The sequence below is a fragment of the Xiphophorus couchianus genome, chromosome 12 (genome assembly GCF_001444195.1).
Source record: "Xiphophorus couchianus chromosome 12, X_couchianus-1.0, whole genome shotgun sequence".
NCBI lineage: Eukaryota > Metazoa > Chordata > Actinopteri > Cyprinodontiformes > Poeciliidae > Xiphophorus > Xiphophorus couchianus.
The window spans coordinates 4,358,078-4,379,235 of record NC_040239.1 but is presented as its reverse complement, the minus strand read 5'-3'; the positions used below and the strand labels follow the sequence as shown (position 1 = coordinate 4,379,235).

The following is a 21,158-nucleotide window of genomic DNA, read 5'->3' as shown; positions in this document are numbered from 1 at the left end:
GATTTCTAATGTGTTTACTGATTTATAAAGTGTGTCAAAGTCCAGGGTTGGTTTTCGTTTCGCTTTTTGATTTCATCAGTGACTGCAGGCACATCTCAGTAAATTAGAATATCATTAAAAATGTATTTTAATAATTCGATTCAGGAAGTGAATCAAAGTGGGATGTCTCCTGAGTCCATGTACTAAGCAGTTGGTTGGGGCTCCTTCGGCTTGAATTACTGCATCAGTGCGGCGTGCCATGGTTGGAGATCAGCTTGTGGTTCTGCTGAGGCGTTTGGGAAGTCCAAGTTTAACAGCAGCTTTCAGCTTGTCTATGTTGTGCACTGCAGTTTTTCCTTCCAACTTACTTTCCATTAACGTTCTTGGATACAGCACTCAGTTTCTGTAAGACTTTTTTCTATTGCAAAAATCCTTTTTTTCTTGTAGTTTTTGTTAAACTCAGTAGAATAAGTGGTTAGAATCTGTTTACACTTTCTGAATTTTATGTTTTTTGATTATCTTCTAATTCGAGATGCACCTGTAGGAACCCGGTTCTGTTCGCGGTACTGAGCCCGTCTCACAGAAAACGTTTTGTTTACACCGTCGCCCATCGACACCGCAGACATTAGAAACCTGAAGCCTGGAGATGTTCTGATCCGCTCTGATCCAGGCTGACGCGCTCGCTAAGTGTCAAATAATCAACGGCAGCAATAAGCTTCTGTGCCTCCTTTTCCTTCCTGCTTCTCAATGTGAACTGGTTCTGTAGGCTCGATAGAAGAGCTGTGGAGTAAACGTAACTATAAGCTGTGTTTTTATATTTTCTAGAAAGAGTGAGTATTTCGTTTTCGGTTCAGTTGGAGCGGAACGATGCAATATAACCCTGTGAGCACTTGAATGTCAGCAGGAATGTTTTTTGTCTTTTCTTTGTGAGCTGAAGTTTCTGTACAGCAGAGAATTAGGGCCAAACAGAAATATATGGTGTTAATAAGTATAAATTTACAATATTAAAATTTAGTCATGGTAAAATATTTTCTAAAATTTTAAACATTGTATAAAAAATAATGTATATGAAAATAGATTTTCTGAGATTATAAAGTCAGATATTTCTCAAAAAAAGTAAGACATTTTCTGAGACTGAAGCAAAAAATTCAGGAGTTGTACGTCTGAATCTCTTGTAAAGTGTAAATGTTAGATCTGGTCTCTCTTCCTACGTCAGAACAGGGTCTCCCGGGTCCGGACTCGCATTGAACGCTTCGATCTCAATCCAGAAATCACGGCTGAGACAGTGAAGAAGATTCAAGATGGCCGCATCGAGTCTGGACCCTGGAGCCGATCTGAGCTTTTGATTTTAGGACTTCTGGCTTTGTCACAAATTTCTGACTTTATAATGTTACAGAGTCTTTATTATTCTAACATTGGAGAATATGTTGATATTTTAGAAGTGGAAATTTACCCTTCTGTTTCCACATCTACAATGGCCCTGATACTCTGTGGTAAAAATCTGCATCAAAGAATCAAAATCAACCAAACAAAAAAAGACCAAACAGATTTTATTCCTGTTTCATTCCTTCAGGCTGGCATGAAAAAAATTTGCTCCAAATTTTTGATCAGCCTTCCAGTTTCCTGTCTCTGTGCCATCATACTTTTTAGGTTTTCCTTCTTCGTGGTTTGATTTCTCTCTAAGCATTGCAAACGCCGCTTCCTGCTTCAGGCTGGCTTTTCTACGTTTGGGGTCAGAAACCTTCAGTTTGGGAGACTTTATTTGCTCTTTGTCGTTTTAGTTGAGGCTCATTTTCAAAGAGCAGAGCTGAAACCAGTCGGATTATTTTTGCATTAAATGATTCAACATGCGGGGTTTCCTACACATCCTTAAAGCTTTTTCCAAATTTAGATTAGTTTGAAAGAACAAACATACATAACGTTGAAGAAACAGGTTAATGCAAGGTTAAGCTAGTTAAAATTTGTATGAGTTTATTTTCAAGACATTCATCTTTAAGATGCCAGGTATGCACTGTGAAAACACAAAATGTTACCAAGTACTTTTGGTCTAGTTTATAGTGCAAATATCTTATTACACTTCAAATAAGACTAAACTAACATACAAGTAACTTTTCAGTAAGATTTAAGAGCTGGATTTGAGTAAACAATTTCTTAATATTGATGAAAAAGTTCTAGTTCCACATGCAGATTATTTCACTCAAGACATTTTTCCAGTGCTGTAAGTGAAATAATCTGCCGATGACATAACACTTTTTAAATAAGTGTTAAAGTATTAGTTACTTAAAACAAGCTCCTATTTGTTGCTGAAAAGTTACTTAAGTTTTGTCTTATTTCCAGCGTACTAAGATATTTGCACGAGAAACTAGACCAAAAATTCATAGTAATATTTTGTTTTTGCAGTTTGATTCAAAAGTGTTTTATCCCAGTTTTATATCTGGAGGTAAAGAGAAAAGCAAACGGTTATTAAAAGAAAACAAACTTTGTAGCTCAAATATCGATACTTTATTCAGGTGAAACTCTAGATTTAAATTTCTAATATTTCTTGACTTTTTCAGTCCAACATGATTTATGATGTCATAAATGCATTTTTATTTTTGTGTTGGATTTGAAACATTTCGTTATTCTGATGACCAAAAGTGATCAGAAAACCTTTCTAGCTCCCTGACAAAAAGCTTCAACTCGTAGTTTCTCTTCTAGATTCGGATAAAAATGACGATTTGACGAGTTGAGTTTAAAGTTTTCGGCCCTTTCTTGGTTGTTTTCTGTTTGTGGCACTTTGCTGTTTGGCTGCGAACACTTCCTTTTAGTTTCTGGGCTGCATGTCTGTGTGCCGCCGTCGTCGCTCAGTGACTTCCTCCTCCATCTCCGTCGTCCATTTTCTAATTTTCTTTTCTTTTAGCCGAAGGTAAGTTCACGTTCCCGCTCACATCGCCGCCTGAACGGCTTCAGTTCACCTCAGTTTGTTTTTCGCTCTTTTCTTTCTTCATTCAGTGAGACAGCCATACTCAGAAACATCTTGTTCATGTGTTTTTGGTGGATGGAGCCAAAAATAAACTTTTTTTAAAAAAAGGGACAAAAAGAGCCATTTGCTGCACTTTACAGCAGAACCAGATTATTGTCCCAGTTGGATCTCTGAATATAATGTTACATGTTTACATTTCTGTATTTTTGTTGATCTCAGTATGTGTGTAATCGTTTTTTTTTCTTTTTTTTTTTCCCCCCACCCTGCAGAGGAGTTAAAAACGTTTTTGGTTTTTACCAGACGTGAGCGGCTCCCCGTCACTAACATGTTATTCCTTGTTTTCTGCCCTGTAACATTCTGTGAATGTATTTCTTTATAGAATGTTCCTGACGAATAAAAGAGAGCATTTCAAATCAAATTTCACTTTTGGTTGTTTCTTTAAGTCTCTCCACCAAGAGCAAGATGTTCCTGATGTGGCTGTCTCAGTTTGAGCTCCGAGACCCAACACAAACTGGTTCTGGTTCTGTCCTGATGAATGGGAAATGAAGTTTGGAAAATTTAAATTATGGTTTCCTCATTACAACTTGACCCTTTTTATCCCAACAGTTGAGTTCTTCATAGGGCTGGTTGATTATTTGATCTTATCGAGTAATCACGTTTTTGGCTGAACTATGGAAACACAAACAGCACAGGTGGGAGAAAAAAATCCCAATTTTCCAAAAATCAAATCTTCCAAAACTGGCCATCTTGTTTGACAAGCATATTTTACAGCTTCTGTTTATTTAAAAAGAAGTTTGTTTCTTTGCATTTTTATTGCATTTCTAATGAAAATCAGAAGTGAAAAAGCAGATTTTTCTAAAAATCTAGAAAAATAAAATTTCTAGAAAATGTTTCTAAAACATTTTTTTTTAATTATTTTTTAAAAATCCAATTAATCAATTGTCAACTAAAAAGCTTTAATAGGAAAACAAATGACCAGGTTTCCTGATTTTCTGTGTAAATGATTGTAGAGATTGATTTAATTGGGCCTGATTATTGTCAGTATTATGGATTTTAACCAATCTAAGACAATAAACTTGTAAAATATCCAACATTGGACTAAAAATAGATGGAAAATTTGAGCAAATTGAGTCATTAAAAGTTTGAAATATGAAATATTTTTTAATAAGCACAGGAAGTGTATTTTTGAACAGGCAGGTGTGTTGAACAGCTTTTGGAGAAGGTAGGCCGGCAAAGTGGGGTCCTCGAGATGAAATGACGTCAAATCATTTTGTTATAACCACATACGCAGACAAGTTTGGTGCTCCTGGAAGTTGGATATTTTTGATTAATTACAGGAAATTACTCATTAAAAAGCTGAAATTTTGTGTATACCTAATATAATGTGTCTTTGGAAACTGTTACAAACTGATTAAACCTGCTTAAATACAAAATAAAGAAAAGTTGAACTGAGAAGCTGAAGATGAGCCGTTTGGAGAACAGGTTGTCTATAACGTAAATCTAATGTTTTAAGTGTCAAAGAATGATCATAAATTCCCAACGATGACTGAACTGGTTTAACTTTAATTCCTTATTAGAGTGAAATCTTTTTCTTATTTAAAATATCTAGTACAGAAAGAGTAAAGAGGAAAAAATACCTCTGTAAAAAGCAGAAAACAAAAAAATGTCTAAATTTCTAAAATAAAACCCAAACTTTAAGAAATGCATCAGTTTTCATCAAATACGCATAACGGCGCTTATAGAATCTAATCCAACCTAAAGGTCAAGATTCAGAGCCAAGACAGGCCCAGATTATAACCCGAATGATTTGTAGTTTCTGAAATTTCTTTTAAAACTTAATTAGGAAATAAATATTTATAAACGATACAAAATGCCTTTTTTGTGATAAATCTTAGATTTCAGTCTGTTTTCATACTTTTTTTTTCTGACTGAATAAAAACCTCGCTAGTCAGTAAATAATTGTTCATAAAAGGAAAACAAGCAGTCAAAATGAAACCATTCACAGTTGTAAAAACCTCCGGTGGATAAATAAGTTTAACAGCTTTTAACCAGGAATAATTTACTATAACGGGACATATTTTGTAGGCTACTTGCGCCAGATTTTCAAAGAGAACAATCCCATTTCCACCATTTGTTGGTTCATTGTGAAGAATCTGCGTGGCTCGTAATCCCGCATCTTATTCCCAGTCCAGATGAAAACCATCTGACGTCTCTGAGCGATTAAAGATGTTTTCGGAGGTGAACCTGATTAAAGTTATAATGTGTGACCGGTGCAGTGAGCTGAACAGATGCACGGCTCTGACTAATATCCCGGACCCCGTGGATGGTGGCGCCGCCTCGTTTCCTGCTTTTGGCGGATCCGCGGCCTCGTTCTGCCAGTTTGGAAAAGGATGAGGAGAGGTTTGAGTTTGTTCATGTTCGCAGCAGGGGGTTCCTCTGATTTAGAGCTTCCTCTAATCAGGAACAATTATTTGGCTTCTTCATTGTGGCACCATTTACGTTCAGTACAATTGGAGGCTCTCCACTCGCTAATTAGGCTAATTTTTTAGTTGCCATTATGCAAATGTTTTGGACATAAAATCACACAGAGGTTCTTTTTTTTTTTTTTGTTCCGTCGGAGGCAGAATTTTCTTTTCTTTTTTTTTGCTTCAGGTTTTCTGACTTAAAGCTTCAATCTTTTCTGCGAGATTTGATCTGAGAAGTAATTTTGTGGATCTTGGAAAAGGCTCAGCATCTTATTCCTCCGGCTCTTTAAGCCCGTTCATCTCACTGCGCGGTGCGAAGTCACAGCAGTTTTTCCACCATATTGCTCCTCTTCTGCTTCAATGGCAGACAAACTGTCGGCATTTGTCGGATAATCATTTCAAAGTCAATCCTGTGTTCAGTAATGCTGCGTGTTCAGGAAGTTGAGCGGGTTTTGTAGGAAAATGAAAAGATTTCTGCAGTTGGAGCATTTCAAGAGTTAGTTTTCTTGAAAATAACTTGAAAATGTAAGTATGTTTGAATGTAGAAATCTTGTGTTATGCTTACAGAGTTCCATATGCAAGCATATTATTGGAAAGTTTAGTGGAAGGAAAAAGTGTGGTAGAAAAAATGGTGCATGTAGATGCATCACCTGGACTATGGAGAAAAAGAACGAGGACTCCAAAGTCCTGTGACTCAGGTCACAGTAAAGTTTGCATTTCATTTGAAAATGAAGGTCAGTCGGTTGATCAGTTGGTACTATCAACTGATTTTTCTGAATTACACGCTCAATGCAGCTAGTGCGGTTCGCTTTCACACTGCACTCTGTCGAACAATCCAAACTCATGAAACTGTTCCTCTCCTCACCTGTGGTGGCGCTGCAGCCACTGAAGGAAACAACATGAAAACATTTGAAGAAGACACTGAGCGCAACGTCCTTCTCCACAAAATGCAAACAGAAATCAGATTTTAGTGATAGTAGGATTTCTCTTTTGACTGTGGCCATTTCTCCCATCAGCACTAGACTCACGTTTGTTTTGGTTGCATTTACCCAGAATGCAATGCTGTATCGTCCGGTTCGTTTGTGGGGGTGTAAGTCTGATGTGCATTCCGGTGCACCTACAAACCTCGGTCTTGGTTCAGTTGAAGTGACTCTGGTTTGATTGCATCTATATATGTGCATTGGAACCGAACCAGGAGCAGGAAGTGGACTGCAGCGCAAGGCATTCTGGGTAAATGTAAACGAAACAAAGGCTTGAGTCTAGAGCTAAAGGGAGAAATTGTTTTGCCAAAGACAAAAGAGAAATCCTGCAACCACTAAAGCTTTACTCTACATTTTTGTTGACATTTCATGAAAAAGGAAGGTGCGCTCTGTGTCATCCCTAGTTTGCTTATCATTTCCTTCAGGTGTTCTTGGTGCAGCGCCCCCACAGGCAAGGAGGGAAACAGGTTCCTTAAAGGGTTTTGGTTTGTTTGTCAGTGCAGTGTGGAAGCAAAACGCACCTGCTGAAAATGAATGTTGCAACTTTGGTCCCAATCAAACCGAGTCTACTAGATGTGAAAACATCCTTTGGCGCCGTCTGTGGTCCACATGCAGCCTCATTTGCATTTGAACGGCACCAGAACTCACTTCAAACAAACCCAGACCTGGGTTTGCAGGTAGTCACAGACAAAAGAAATTCCACAACCACTAAAATCTGATTTCTGTTTACATTTTATAAAGAAGGAAGTTGCGTTCAGTATCTTCAAAGGTTATTGTGTCGTTTCCTTAAATTGTTCTTGATGCAGCGCCACCGCAGGCAAGGAGGGGAACTGTTTATCAAAGGGTTTGGTTTGTTTGACAGCGCAATGTGAAAGAAAACCACCCAAGCTGAAAATGTAACAAATGTTGCGATCTTGGCCTCCTATCAAACTTAGTCAACCGGACTACCAGGTATGAAAATATTTTTGCTAGATGGTTGAGTGTTGCCTTCAGAAATCCCAGTTGACCATCCCAAGCGAACTGGACTTTCAAAGCAAACCAATTAAAGTGAACTAAACATGACTGGTGTGAGTGAACTCTAAGAGTCCTTCATTTTTATTTGCCCTGAAGCCTTATTGAGATGCTGGTTTCATTTCCAGCAGGACTTGGTACTGGCCCACATTACCAAAGGTACCAATACCTGTATCGATCCACGACCTTAAATGTCAAGAAAATGAGACATTCTAGACAAGCTTAAGCAACTTCATGATTTTGATCCCTTTAAAAAAAAAAAGTACTTTTCAATTACTTTCAAATTTACTAAGATTTTTAAATATCTGCAGGGTTTGAGATTAAGCTAAAACATTTTTAAGTGTAATTTTCTGATTTCTGCTCAGGAACTGGTGTGATGCAGAGTGAGCCGCCTGTCGACGAGCTTCCTACCAATGTCCAGGCCCCCGTCGAGGACGCTCAGCTGGTCAAGGAGCCAAAATCGGGAAAGAAGAACAGCTGCAAACTCGCCGATGAGTCCGACAGCGACTTCGAGTCCGACCCTCCTTCTCCAAAAAGCAGTGAAGACGAAGAGCAGGAGGAAGAGGAGGCCTTGAACAGCGAGCACGGTGACGACACCGAGCCAGAGAATCTGGGTCAGAGGCCTCTACTGATGGACTCCGAGGACGAGGAAGATGAGGATAAACATAGCTCAGATTCGGACTGTGATGTCAGCAAGGTCAAAGGCCGCTCAAAGAAACCAGCCGCCGTTAAAGTAGCCAATCCCACCGCTTCCAGGAGTCCTGGAGGGCGTTCTAAGCAGAGTCTCATCACCCCTACAGTGTCTTCCGACGGAGCAGAAGTTGTGGACGTGTTCGGCGCCGTTCCGTTCGTTGGCGGAGCTTCGCCCGTCGGGCCCGCAGAGGGCAACGATATCTTCACCAAAGCGCCTTTCCGGCAGGTCAGCCAGGAGGAGCCGGCTGCTGATGAGTTTGATGTTTTCACCAAAGCCCCGTTCAGCCGGAACGTGTCGAAGTCCGGAAGGAGCGGCAGCCAGACGCCCCCCGTATCCCCAGAAGGCACCGACGTCTTTGGCTTCTCTCCGTTCCAGCCGGACCATACCGAGCCTCCGCCTACCTCCCGGAGCGCCGAAGACATCTTCCAGTCGCCATTCGAGGAGCCGTCGGGTCTCCAGCAGAGGCAGAAGCAGCGCAGCCTCCAGAAGTTGTCTTCGCGACAGAGAAAAACCAAGCAGGAGACGACGGCGGGGGGCAGCAACGGCAAGCGGCACCACGGTACCCCAACCGGAGGACGCAAAACCAACAAGCCGAGCTACCGCACTCCAGAGAAGGTCCGCAGGCATAAGAAGGTGGGCCGCCGAGATTCTCAGAGCAGCAACGAGTTCCTGAGCACCTCCGACTCCAAGGAGAACATCAGCGTGGACATCAGCATGGCCGAAGGGAAGGACACCATGGCGCCTCTTCCGGTGGACGACGTTCTTCTAGACCCGTTCGGGGCCAAACCCTTCCACCCTCAGTACCCAGGCCTTGGCGACAGTAAACCCGACATGAGCACCGCCAACGGGGGAAGGATCATAGATGATTTCGGGGCGGTTCCCTTCACGGAACTGGTGATCCACAGCGGGCCGCAGCAGCCGGTGGTAGCGCCTTCGCAACCGCTGGACCTAGACCCTTTTGGAGCGGCGCCGTTCCCCTCCAAGCAGTAACTCAACATGTCTTCCGCCAGTAGCCATTAACCCACAGCAGTTTTTTTTTTTTTTTTTGGTTTGGGATCATTTCTAATCAGCCTGAGTGGAGTGTTTCTCTCTGCGCCTGCCTTCTATGCTGCATCTCAATGCTTTTAGGAACTGAGAGTTTGTACTGTGATCTAATGTTAATACTTGACTTTCTAGTCTGCCTTGTGATAAGTTTTAGCACCAAGAAGCCTTACCTGAGCTGGGCCCGACCCGCCGCACAGTACCTCCGTAAAAAAAAAGACAAAAAAACGCATCGTTTGACATATTTTGGGAGCAGCGTTTAACCACTTTGTCGTCCTTTTTAGGTTTTTAATCTATGCATACTTTCCCTGCAGCCAGTGTGGGAGTGGGTGCATTTCACTAGAAGGGAATTTTATTTTTTTTTATTGTACTTTCCTAAAGAAAAAAACAACTTTTTTTTCATTTTTAGGCTCTTAATTGTTCTTTGTAGCAGAAAAACTTCTGCTCAATTATTGGTTATTTTCTTTTTTTTATGAACTCAAAATAAAAACACAAAGCTGCAGCCAGTCACTTGTGAAGGATTTGGTACTTGTGGAGCATTTCTGATGAATTCTGACTAGTTTGTTCGATTTTATTGAACAGTTTATAAGACAAACATGTGAAGCGTATTGTATTAAACAGCCTTAAAAACAAACGTAGCTACACAGCTTCTCTTTTAATAACCAAAATGGAAAAAAAAGTCTCATTTACAAGTCGCAGATATAAAAGACAAATGTACAAACAGTACAGTTAAGTCCATTAATAATTTAAAAACGATATCAAATTTCATCCCAAAATGAGTCCACTGCCATTTAACTTAATCGCTATTAAATCACTGTAAGACTTTAAAAATGTTAAGGGAAAATATTTACTAAAAACCTGCATGAATGAGGATTCATTCATACATCTGAATGAGTGACTTATTCTCCTTTTTAAGGCTTCAAGTAATTGTCTAACCTCCTCCTCCAAATATCTTGTGTGTCCCGCCTCCATTACCAAGGGTTTTCATTTATAATCGTTAAACCGATAATGTTTCTGTTTTGGGTAAAACTACAATGGTGCAAACATAAATGCTGCAAACTTGTGCTGCAAAACCGAAGTCCTCCAGACCACTAGGGGGAGACAAATCATCTTGGATCAAATGCAGAGCAAAGATGGGATGTGCAGAAAAAAAGAGTGTGTGTTATACTTTTTGAAAAATGCAGTCTTTTACAAGACTATTGAACATCAGGATTAACGTATGTAAAAATCACCTACTCCATACTCCACCTAGTGGTCTGGAGCACTTTTGTTTTTATGGAGAAAGTTTACAGCTTTTCATATTTAGAAAAGCTTCTAAATTCATATTAATATGTTTTTAAGGAATTTTTCCATTTTGTTTCCATTTCCTGTAGGTGGGAACATTTTTCATTTGCATTTATTTTGTTGATTTTAAGGTTTTTGCTTCCATTTTATGTGTTTGTAACAGCCAGTGTCTTGTGCGTTTGCACTCTTCTGTCATTGTAGAAAACCCTAAAACAAAAACCTGTTTGTAAGCCCCTCTGAAGATCTGATGGTTTGTTTTAAGGCTAAGAACTGATTTATAATTAGGAGGCTAATATAGCGTTTTTATATATATATATATATATATATATATATATTTACTGAGGTCAAATTTGAAGTCTAAATATAATCAAATGTTTTAATAGATAAAACATTCATGTAATGTACATAAAAGCTGGTTTAACATGTAGGTGCTGCATTTTGGAATGAAGTCATTTGAAATACTAAAACAGTAAAACATTGCACATCACCCTAAGGGAGCTAGAACATCATATTTTACAGTATTACATCTGAAAACACTGATTTTTTTTTTCTCTTGTCTGCTTCCCAAAAAATCCTCACATATGAACCAAATACAAGATTATAACAATGAATATAAAAGGACAGAGAATGTAGTTTTAATACTGCCACTTAAATCACTGTTGTGTCTCAGTAGTGACCTCTAGAGGTCACTACTGAGCTCCTCCTCCAAATATCTTGTGTGTCCCGCCTCCATTACCAAGGGTTTTCATTTATAATCGTAGAGCTCATTACTCCCTGCTAATATGAGCTTAAGAACATCGACTAAATCCCAAATAAAACATAAAAATCTGATTAACAGTTCTGAAAGAAGCTGCTGAACAACAAGTCTTTGGGGTTTTAATTGCTTTAACATGCTCACTTTTTGCTTCTTGATATTGTTAAAACATATCAAATATCAAAAAATCTGCAGATTTAAGTTTCCCCATTCAGAAACATTTGATGCTACATCATTTACAGGCACTTGGAGAACCAGGAAGTTCAGGAGCTTCCTGTTAATTTGTTCCTGTTGGGGATTTTTATGATGCATTCATGTCACCTCGTTTCCTGTGCTGCAGCGCCACTGACCATCTTGCTCCTCAGGCAGGTAAAATGCAAGCCCACCGGGTCAAAGGTCATTCCTAGAGGTAGAAAAAAACAGGGGAAGTTTAATCAGATCTTGGAAGCTGCAACACTTATTTTTGTGTCTCCTGAACAGATTTAAGGATTAAAATATAATTTATTCCCTCCGTTTCTCATTGTAGAAACAAAGATCTGCTATGAACTGATAAAAAAATAAAAGAATTTCACGGCCGAAAATTTGGCTAGAACTCTAAAGTAATTATTTTTTGTTTTGGTTAAAGAACAACAAACTCTAAAATCAAAATAATCTTAAAAAATGGCTTACTGGGATATTTTAGATGATCTTAAATCAAATCTAATCTGACTTATCATAACTTTACCGGTTTAAATAAATTGAGATCAGTGTATTATTATTATTATTATTAGAGGGATGAACAATGTTTCTGTAATTCAGATTAATTTAAATATTTAAACCACAAAAGCAAGAAAAAAAGAAAAGGATCTGACTGGAACAACTTGTTTCAGAAAAAATAAAGAATAAATTATGCATAAATGTATTTCTATAATTTACTTTTCTCTTTCAAGTGTTTGGTTTCATTAAAACACATTTTCTACAGCAACATCCACATCTCCTATTTTTTATAAAGTATAAATAAAACTGTTCAGATTTCTTCTACAGACGTCAGGATTCAAATATGGAGCCTAAAAAACAACAATAACCTGCTGGAAAGTCAGGAAAAAAAGATTTTTTTAAGCACAAATCAGATGTATTACGAAAATATAATAAAATAATAAATAAAGGTCAAAAAAACCCAACTAATTACAGAAAACATTTATGAAGATATACCTGGATGGATAATAGATGGGTGAAAAATGGTAAATGAATGGATGAATAATTACACGGTTTGATGAATAAATAAATAGATGGGTGGATAATCGGATGGATGAACAAACATGAATTTATAAAATGGAGAAAGTTTCACTAAACTCAAACTTATTTCCTCCTTTAACATCAGACTTTTTTCTCACATTAAAACTTAATTTTGACCAAATTTTGCTCCATTTATAACTTTTAAAAAACATTTCTTCCTTTTAAGGACAAAACTACATGCAGAGGGTTTTAAACGTCTTACGTTCAGAGACTCGGCGTGTCGCGCTGTGAACTAAGTGTGCTGAGGAGCGGCGGGACACGGCTGACTGTGTCTGTACGCCATGATGAAACCCGACGACTGGTGCCACCAGTAGAACATCAGAACCAGCAGCAGGTGCCACACCTGGTGGCTGGAGCCCAGGTAGTTCAGCTGGCCTGAGGGGGAATACAAAATGTGATTTAAGTGTATAACATTACAGGATACGCTTTTTTCTTTTGCGTTTCCTCGCAATAAATGAGCAATTACAACAAGTACAAATTTAAAGTTGCACACATATAGTCAAAATATTTCTACATTATTAAGTGTTTGGTGCAGAAACTGGTTGAAAATCGATCTATTATCTATAATTTGTGTAAAGTAGAGATGGGACTGCACAGAAAATCGGCTCTTCATTCAGACAACCAGCATAAAAAAGACACAATCAAAACTCAGATGACTTTAATATCTCATTAAAGTAACTCAAAAACGTCCAAATAATTTGGATGCATTTATTTCTTTCCTTCTTTCGGAAAGTTTCTGTTTATGGTTAAGGAAGAAAAGATGAAAAGTCCATGTTTAATCTCTTTTGCTTTTTCATTTTAAGTATAAGTTTGTGGTTCATTTGTATTCTAAACAAAATGATATAAAAAACCCATCAGATATCTTTCTAATGTGACTAGCATACATAGAACAAAGGTACAAAAACATTATATTGTAGCAGAAAGACTTTAAATATTCAAATAGTCAGTACAAGAAGCATCTTGAATACTTAAAGTATAGTGAGGGAATGCAAAAAAAACTGTGACATAATTAGGGTTGCACCAATTTCAGTTTTCTGGCCAATTGCCGATCTGTAAAAAGCCTGACATCCGATTTTTTTTCTGCCTGAAATGTAGCTAAATATAGCAAGAAAGCCACTGAGTTGGTAACAGTTCGGTGACTATTGTTAAATGCAAACATGCAGAAACGATCTGGTGGGTCAGTCTGTCAATCAAACCTCTAACAGGAGAGCAGAAGAGGACAGAGGTTGGAAGATCGGCTTCACATGTCAGTATCAGACAATGACTGATCTCCTAAAATTAAGGAACTCGGTGCAGAGTTCGGTGCATCCCCAGAGGTGATGTGAAACTACTGAGTGGACTCACCTGGGAAATATCGCTCTGGAACCTTAGAAACATAGAAAATGAGCGCCAACGCTGCGATGAAGTACATCCCAAGGATCCGTGGAACAAAAGCCTGAAGAGAAACACAAATAAGTCAACAATAACCACGTCTAAGCAGAAAGAGTGGATAAAAACCAGAAGAGTTTGTTGGACCTGGACAAGCTGTGAGGAGAATCCTCCGGTGATCCAGATCCAGTGGAGCGTCGGGATGAGGCCGTAGCCGGCCACAGAGCAGAAGATGAGCGAGCGCAGCTGCTTCCACTGCTTACTGAGGTAGAGAGGATGGATCTGGGCGAAGAAGACGGCCAGGATCATGGCCAGGACCGTCACCAGGTAAACCTGCCGCCAGTACTGGGACCAGCACCACAGAGACCGGTCAGAAACAAAAATAATAAAAATGAGTCAACATTTGAGTCAACTACTGAGAGGAATTCATTTCTTTTGAACATTTCCAACCATAAAGTTGAGTGTTTGTGTTTATTGAAGTTACTAATGACCAAGGAGGTGATTCAGATTTTTGATTCAGGTGTTTTGAAGTAGAGATGCAACCACCAGTGGCAGGAAAGTACGGGGTGCTGTTACAGTCAAAAATTAACAGCAGTAATTTGGGTTATTTAGCCTGTCATAAAAGGGCAGACTTCAAACTAAATACTTAGTCAGCAAGCTAATTATTTAGTTAGCAAACATAATAGTTATTACTATTATGTAATATAGTAGTACTGGGTGAAAGTACTTCCATATTTTTGCACAGTTTTGGATTAATTACAGCCCAGAATACGTTGCTCTTTCAGCAAATGTTCTTTATAGTCTGTATACTCCAGTTAATGATTAATCGATTACTCAATTAGTTGACAACTATTTCAATAGCTGATTAATCACGATTTATCGTTTGCAACAAAACCAAATGTGAAAATGTTTTAGAAACTGCTGAAGACTCCATGATCATCACAGAGGATTCCTCTCTTTCTAAACAGAATTAAGTGCTTTATACATTTATTAATGACTCAGATGTTTATGAGTAAATCAAGCAAATAAAGAGAATCGGAGAATGAAAACTAAGCGTTGTTTGTCTTTCGTCTTGGCTCAGTTTCTTCCTTGCATGTGTTAAGAAATCTCTCCCACTGTTTGAGCCGTTATCACAGATCTGCGGCGAACCTGTCCCTGGATCTGCGCTTGGTATTTAAACTTCTATAAGTAGCTGCTGAAAAGTCTGGACAGCCTCGTCTCCGTCCCTTCTGTCTGCCTGTGTGGATGCAGGCCTCCGTCCAGTCACACGTCCTCGTGCGACGAGTCCTGCTGAATTTCACAGTGAATAAATTTGCACCCGGAACAAGGCCCCCGGCTCGGCCACAGCCAAATTCTTCTTTTCTTTTTTTTTCTTCTCCTCCTCCTCATCATCACAGATCTCCAAATCTGCATCCCTCAAAAGACTCGGACGAGACAAGAGTTTGACTGGCTAAATATAAAAATCTGTTTTTCTTCAGGGACTTGGCTCGCCACTGGAGTGGAGCCACCCAGAAGCGAAGCCTCCATCTTGGCGTGGACGGAGGAGGAGGCGGCGGCGGCGGCCGGGGGACGAGGGGCTCCTTTTTTGCCGCCGAGGCTCCTGGACTTGCGAGCGTCATATGGTGAGGAACAGGAGTGACGGACCGCTCCGTGAACGCCGCCATCTGGTTTGGTCTGGAGCAGATTTCAGCCCAGTTCTGGGGGCAAAATAACCCGGCGCTTCCAATATGCGGGGGAAAGCGAGCATCCCGGAGCGGAGCCAAGCGTTTCAGGGATAAAAAAAAAAGAAAAAAAAAAAGAAATAAAACGGCGGTGCCGGCGATGGTTGATGGTGGGCGGCTGGAATGAGGAGCTTGTGTCATCGGAGGCTGTTTTTCAACCGGATGAGAGCGGCGAAGGTGTTGTGTTGCTAATTCACCGGGAACAATGAGTAAAAGAGCCGAGCCAGGCTGAGGCGCTCGCTTTGTTCAATTACTGCTCCTCAGGCCGCCGCCGCCGCCATGATGCAACAATTCACAGTAAAATAATAAATAAATCAAAGGCTCCTTTTATCGTCTGATTGTTTCAGTTTATGCTTAAAACAGGCCAGGAGAAGATAGTTTCACTAAAACAGCTGCTTTGAATCCATTTAATGCAGAAATAAAAGTTTATTTTTTTCCATACCAGATCTAATTTTTATTATTTTTTTCTATTTAAAAAGCACAAATGACAAAAAATAATTTCACAACGTGGCTTTTATTTTAATAAAAGTGAGTATTAGCGCCGCGCTATGAGAATTTTAGTTTGATTAGAAGAATAAAGTTGTAATTTAAGCAGAAAAGTGTCTTAAAACTAAAATAAAAAAGTTTTTTTTATATAGGTATTTCTGTAAGTATTAAGTAATATTTGTAACATTTACACCAAAGTATAACTTTAAAAGATGCAAAAGTTCTCATTTTAATTATTTGCATTTTTTGTGGATTTCTCATGAAATTACTTTACTCTCCTAACTTTACGTCTGTATTGTTGCACGTCTGTATTGTTGTAGTTGTGATTCTTGGGGTTGTGATGCAGATTTCTTTCTTAATTTCAAAATTACAATTTTCAGCCATTATTTACATTCAGATTTATTGCATCTGCCTCTTTTGGTGCAGAATTAAGATTTTTGTCTCACATCAGTAAAAGTTGAATTAAAAGCAACACGACAGTTCAGAGTGTAAAAACGCTTTGATAATAATTGGATATGTATCCAACATGTAGAAGTGTGTGCCATAAATCAGGTTTTTTTGGGGGGTGAAAAGATCAGAATTGGACCGATCTTAAAATTAACGAACACGTTCTTTTAATCAGAGAAATATTGCAAAAAATTATCCGTGTCTTGTGTTTTCTATAAACACTAGAGCTGCACCGATCCTCCTCTTCCCTCCCCCTCCCCGCTTCCGATATCAATATCTGAGGTTTAGCATCGGCCGATACCGATCTGATCTGGAAAACAGCTCTGAATTTGTTTTTAAGCTAAATATAAATGCCCTGAATTACAAATTTATTTGATAACTCTTCCCCAGTACAGCTCACTTAAATAAACCAATAGCTTCACTAGTTTTGTCAAACATGTAAAGACAACTTTTGTCCAAGTACAAAAGTCACATGTAAACAAATGTGGAAAATGCCAATGAAAAGCTAAATGACAAAAAATATAACTATCTTACCACAAACCGAAACACCACAAATCAATCAGGAATGAACTTACATTGTTACAGTAGAAAGTGTAAAACACTCCTGGAACGTAGCATCCCAGAATGCCGATGGAAACGCCGGCGTAGTCCAGCGCCATCCAGCGGCGGCTGGTCTTCTCCGAGCGGTGGCAGCAGAACAGGTGGTAACCCACGGAGCAGAGCATGCACAGCTGAGGGTTGAAACGCAGCGACACGCTCCATCAGGAATTAAAGACACATTTCATTATCCAGACCAGATTCAGGCAGATTTCTGGACTGGGATTCAGTTTAATTTGCTAAGAACATCCAGCAGAACTTTGCACTGATGTCGGTTCGTAATCGCTCAGATTAAGGCGACAGCAGTTGAAGTGAATGATATTTGGCTCATCCTGAATCATCATATTGTGAAAACTGAGCAGGAAAACAAGAAGTGAAGGTTTAACTTTTTCTACCCGTTTTTTAAAAATGCAACCAGAAACAATTCAGCAGACATGAAGAGAAAAATCACACGTGAAGACATGAATATACGACAGATTTCAATCATTTCAGATGATCAGTTGATTGGAGAATCACTAATAATCCTGATCAAAATCATCCATTTGTTTTCCTTTGATTTGACTCCAATGGTTGATCAACAAATCAAAAATGGCTGACGTTTTCATTTTCTAAAGCACATAAAATAAATTTTTATGATTTACTCTTTTTGTTTTCACTTTTTAGGCTTAATAATGTATTTAGATTCCCTCTATTGACGGAAGCTGCGTTTCCGTTACAAATGTGCGCAAAACTTTGTTGAAATACAAATTCACTTTTGTTTTTATTAAATAAGGAACAAACATGAATAAATTTGTTCAAGTCATTAAAAACCATCATTCTCCTACCACTTCCTGTCATCTTCTTTGTCATTTCTGCCAGTAGTAACATCTGTTTGTTGATCATATGACTCGTGAAAAAGTGTTTCAGTTTTGCGAAATATAATTTTTTTTTTTTTAAAAACCACTTCATCCAAGCGCAAAAACTTTCTAAATTGATGTGTTTCAATTAAGCCAAGTTATTTTTAAAATTCAAACTTGTGCAATTTTACAGTGAATGGAAACGCAGTTAGTGGTGAAGGAAGCGAAATCTTTCACTTCAACAATCCAGAAGTTCCTTGAACTGACTCAGCATCCCACCTGGAAGCAGAACAGCCCGATGGAGTAGATGACGTAATCCTCCTTGGAGGCATGGATGGAGGGCAGCACCGACGCCATGTTGTACACGCCGATGCAGAAGAAGAGCAGGAAGCCCAACAGATGGCTCCAGATATTCACCGTCTCATTGGATAGGATGAAGAGGCTGCACACAAACCATTGCTCCATTGTTGTTTTCCAAGTTTAAAGCACCAAGAAGTATTTTATCCTGGTTTACGCCAAACTTTGAGCAACGCCTCACCTCTTGATGCACAGCCTGGATGGCAGGTAGGCTCTGTATCCGTCTGTGATGTATGGATTTTCTCTCAGGAAAACCGGGATCTGTTCGTACGTGTACAGTCTGATGCCTCTGGGCACCAGTACAGGCCAGTACTGGTAACCTCCCAGCTCGATGTAATGTGCAGTTTGGGCATTTTTCTGGGGTTTCTGGGACATTGCAACTGACTTGCTAGGTGAGTCAGTTTTAAACTGACTTGAAGCTGAAAGTATATTAAAAAAAAGCCAAAACATTGACATTAAAGTTAAAACAAATGTCAATTTTAAGCAAAATAACTAATTGAACTGCCAAGATGAGACAATATGCTGGTGACGCCATTATTTACATGATCTGTTTGTCCACTCATTGGAAGCTTTTCAGTGCCAGCGTTCATCATTGAGACCACAATGGTCCATATAGTATCTTCCATAAAGGAATTAATGATTTCCATCAGATTTGTACAATAATATCACAGCAGACTTTTTGGAATGAAACATTATTATTCATGCATTATATTAGAAGTCAGGATGCTTGCCTGATGGTGAAAAAACAAACTTAAAAAAATCTCAGCTGTGTGGATCGATTTTTTCACTACCAATATTGATATCCGACAGCTCTGAATTGACTTATATGATAACTCTGCAGCAGTAAAGTACACTTAAATAAACCAATAGCTTCACAAAATTAGTCAAACATGTAAAAACAACTTTAATTTGTCCAGTCAGCTCAATTAGGAGTAGAACATCCAATGTAAAATAAATAATACAATTAACTGACAATTGAACGGACAAAAACAGTAAGTTGACTAACTTGGTCAAACATGTAAAAATAAAATGCAACAAACCTTTTAAATTGTTTAGAAAGTGTGATTAAGAGTTCTAGATATAATGTAAAATCAATAATAAAACAATGATCAATGAGTGGTCAAATAATTATTAGCTGAATTATTAAGAAACCAGGTCATGCTAATGAGGGTGAGTTGTTCTTCAGCGCAAACAGAGCATCTGCATGGTGCAGAATGAAATTAAGTAATATTTAGTCATTTAGGCTGGAAGTGCATGGCAGCCTTGCTTAGCTGGAGATCAAATAGTGTAAGTTACAGTTTCAAATGTGGAAAATGTAGATGCTTTACATACTTCAAGCAAATATATCTTAATTTTGCAGCACTATTGTGATCAATCTCTGCCTACATTTCTGATTTTTTAGATATTCCTATCAAAGATCGCCATTGGTTCCACAGACACATTTTAGGACTAGAGAGGATAAATCTTTAAGAGTTGAGTCCCCCAAATTGTTTAAAACTTTGCCTCATTCTTTGTGCTGCGTTGATTCTCTTGATTATTTTAAAGCAGCAGCTGAAGACTCGTTCATTCCGACTGACTTAACTAGTTTTATGCTGTATGATGTTACATGTACTGTGTTTTCAGTTTAGGTGTCATCTTAAAAATTAAGTTTACGTTGTAATTGCACATACTTAGTCAACAGACACGTTGGATGTGTACTAGCTAAAATTTACTGGAAAATATTTTGGATTTAACTGACATAGGGTGTGTGTTTTTCCTGTATATGTTTATGGCGTTTTTAAAGGCCCAACTATAATTGTATGATTTAGCATTAATCACCATTTTCTTTACCTATACTTTTATGGGTAAAGAAAATAGGTTTATAGATATTTTATATATCCTGCTGCTCGTCTGAATACGAGGATTACGTAAAAGCCAACCTCTGTGCTTGTTAACGATTATAAAGTTTCAGCACAATAAAACGTTTGCTTTTCACAATTTTATAAGCCGAATGTTTGCTAAGCATCAAATAAGCTAAGAGTAAATTCAATTTGAGTCTTACGATGGAAAATGTAGCTATTTTAACCAAATGAATCTAAAATCAGTAGGATTTTCCAAGAGGTTTGGTGTCTAGCGGCTAACAAGAGCTAACTAGGCTAGTTAGCATTTTGCTTTGTTTATAGTTCATAACTAAAAAATAAACTTACCTTTTAACTTAGTGTATTTGTAGTTGGAGCCATTTTGCGGCTTAAAATACGAGCTACGCATTTGTACAGATTTATGAGCATTAAATTAAACATATAAAAAAAGTATATAAAATTATTCACAACATCTTCACTAAGACGCCATCAGAATTAAAGGACCCCTTCAGCTTGTCCAAATACTGCCTGAATTAAAAACATAATCGAAACATCGACCACGCCTGATCACATTTGCAAGTGAAGGAAAAAAGGTTTTACCTGAAGAGAAATCTTAACTACAATTTCCAAGAATAAAAGCCCGAATACTTTTTACTTAAAATTTAACTCTAAAGAACAATGATACACACTGTTAACTGTTTTCTTTTAAATAAAACCTACACTAGATTCAATAAAAGTAGGACTTTATTCATAAACTCCCTCTCATACTACTAAAAACAGCTCACAGTCTATGCAAATTAAACTTTTATGTACTTAAAAATGGCTTAAGAAAAATGTAGATACATACAGTGCTTTACAAAAGCATTATTGATATGCAACCCTTTTTCACATTCTGTCACAAACTACAAACTTACATTTTATGAAATTGTGACACCCCAATAGGGTTAAAAATAAATTTTTTGTGGTTGTTTTACAAAACAACAGTAACAAAGTGTTACTTGCACACATAAAATGTATATTTGCATCCAACCATGAATTAGTATTTTGTAGAACAATGTTTTGC

The 21,158-nt window shown here is 38.3% G+C and overlaps 2 protein-coding genes across 4 annotated transcripts in view; one reads left to right on the top strand and one right to left on the bottom strand.

The window, feature by feature from the left end:
* The window catches only part of bmp2k (BMP2 inducible kinase), a 58,881-nt gene extending 48,176 nt beyond the window's left edge, over positions 1 to 10,705 (top strand). For 2 of the 3 annotated variants that reach the window (XM_028035072.1, XM_028035071.1), the window contains exon 16: positions 7,763 to 10,705. In XM_028035072.1, coding sequence (XP_027890873.1) covers positions 7,763 to 9,081 — 1,319 coding nt within the window. In that variant the 3' untranslated portion in view covers positions 9,082 to 10,705. Of the gene's footprint in view, positions 1 to 1,195; positions 2,166 to 7,762 lie in introns of those variants that run through there. The other variant, XM_028035073.1, reaches the window with a different exon arrangement.
* A 565-nt stretch (positions 10,706 to 11,270) lies between these two features.
* On the bottom strand, positions 11,271 to 20,610 carry paqr3a (progestin and adipoQ receptor family member IIIa). The gene is made up of 8 exons (XM_028035074.1): positions 20,444 to 20,610; positions 18,439 to 18,676; positions 18,180 to 18,342; positions 17,043 to 17,198; positions 13,961 to 14,158; positions 13,790 to 13,880; positions 12,648 to 12,820; positions 11,271 to 11,573 (listed from the first exon to the last, which is right to left on the bottom strand). Exons 1-7 carry the CDS (start codon positions 20,502 to 20,504, stop codon positions 12,678 to 12,680), a joined length of 1,050 nt encoding a protein of 349 aa, XP_027890875.1. The 5' UTR covers positions 20,505 to 20,610; the 3' UTR covers positions 11,271 to 11,573; positions 12,648 to 12,677.
* Between the last annotated feature and the right edge of the window lie 548 nt (positions 20,611 to 21,158).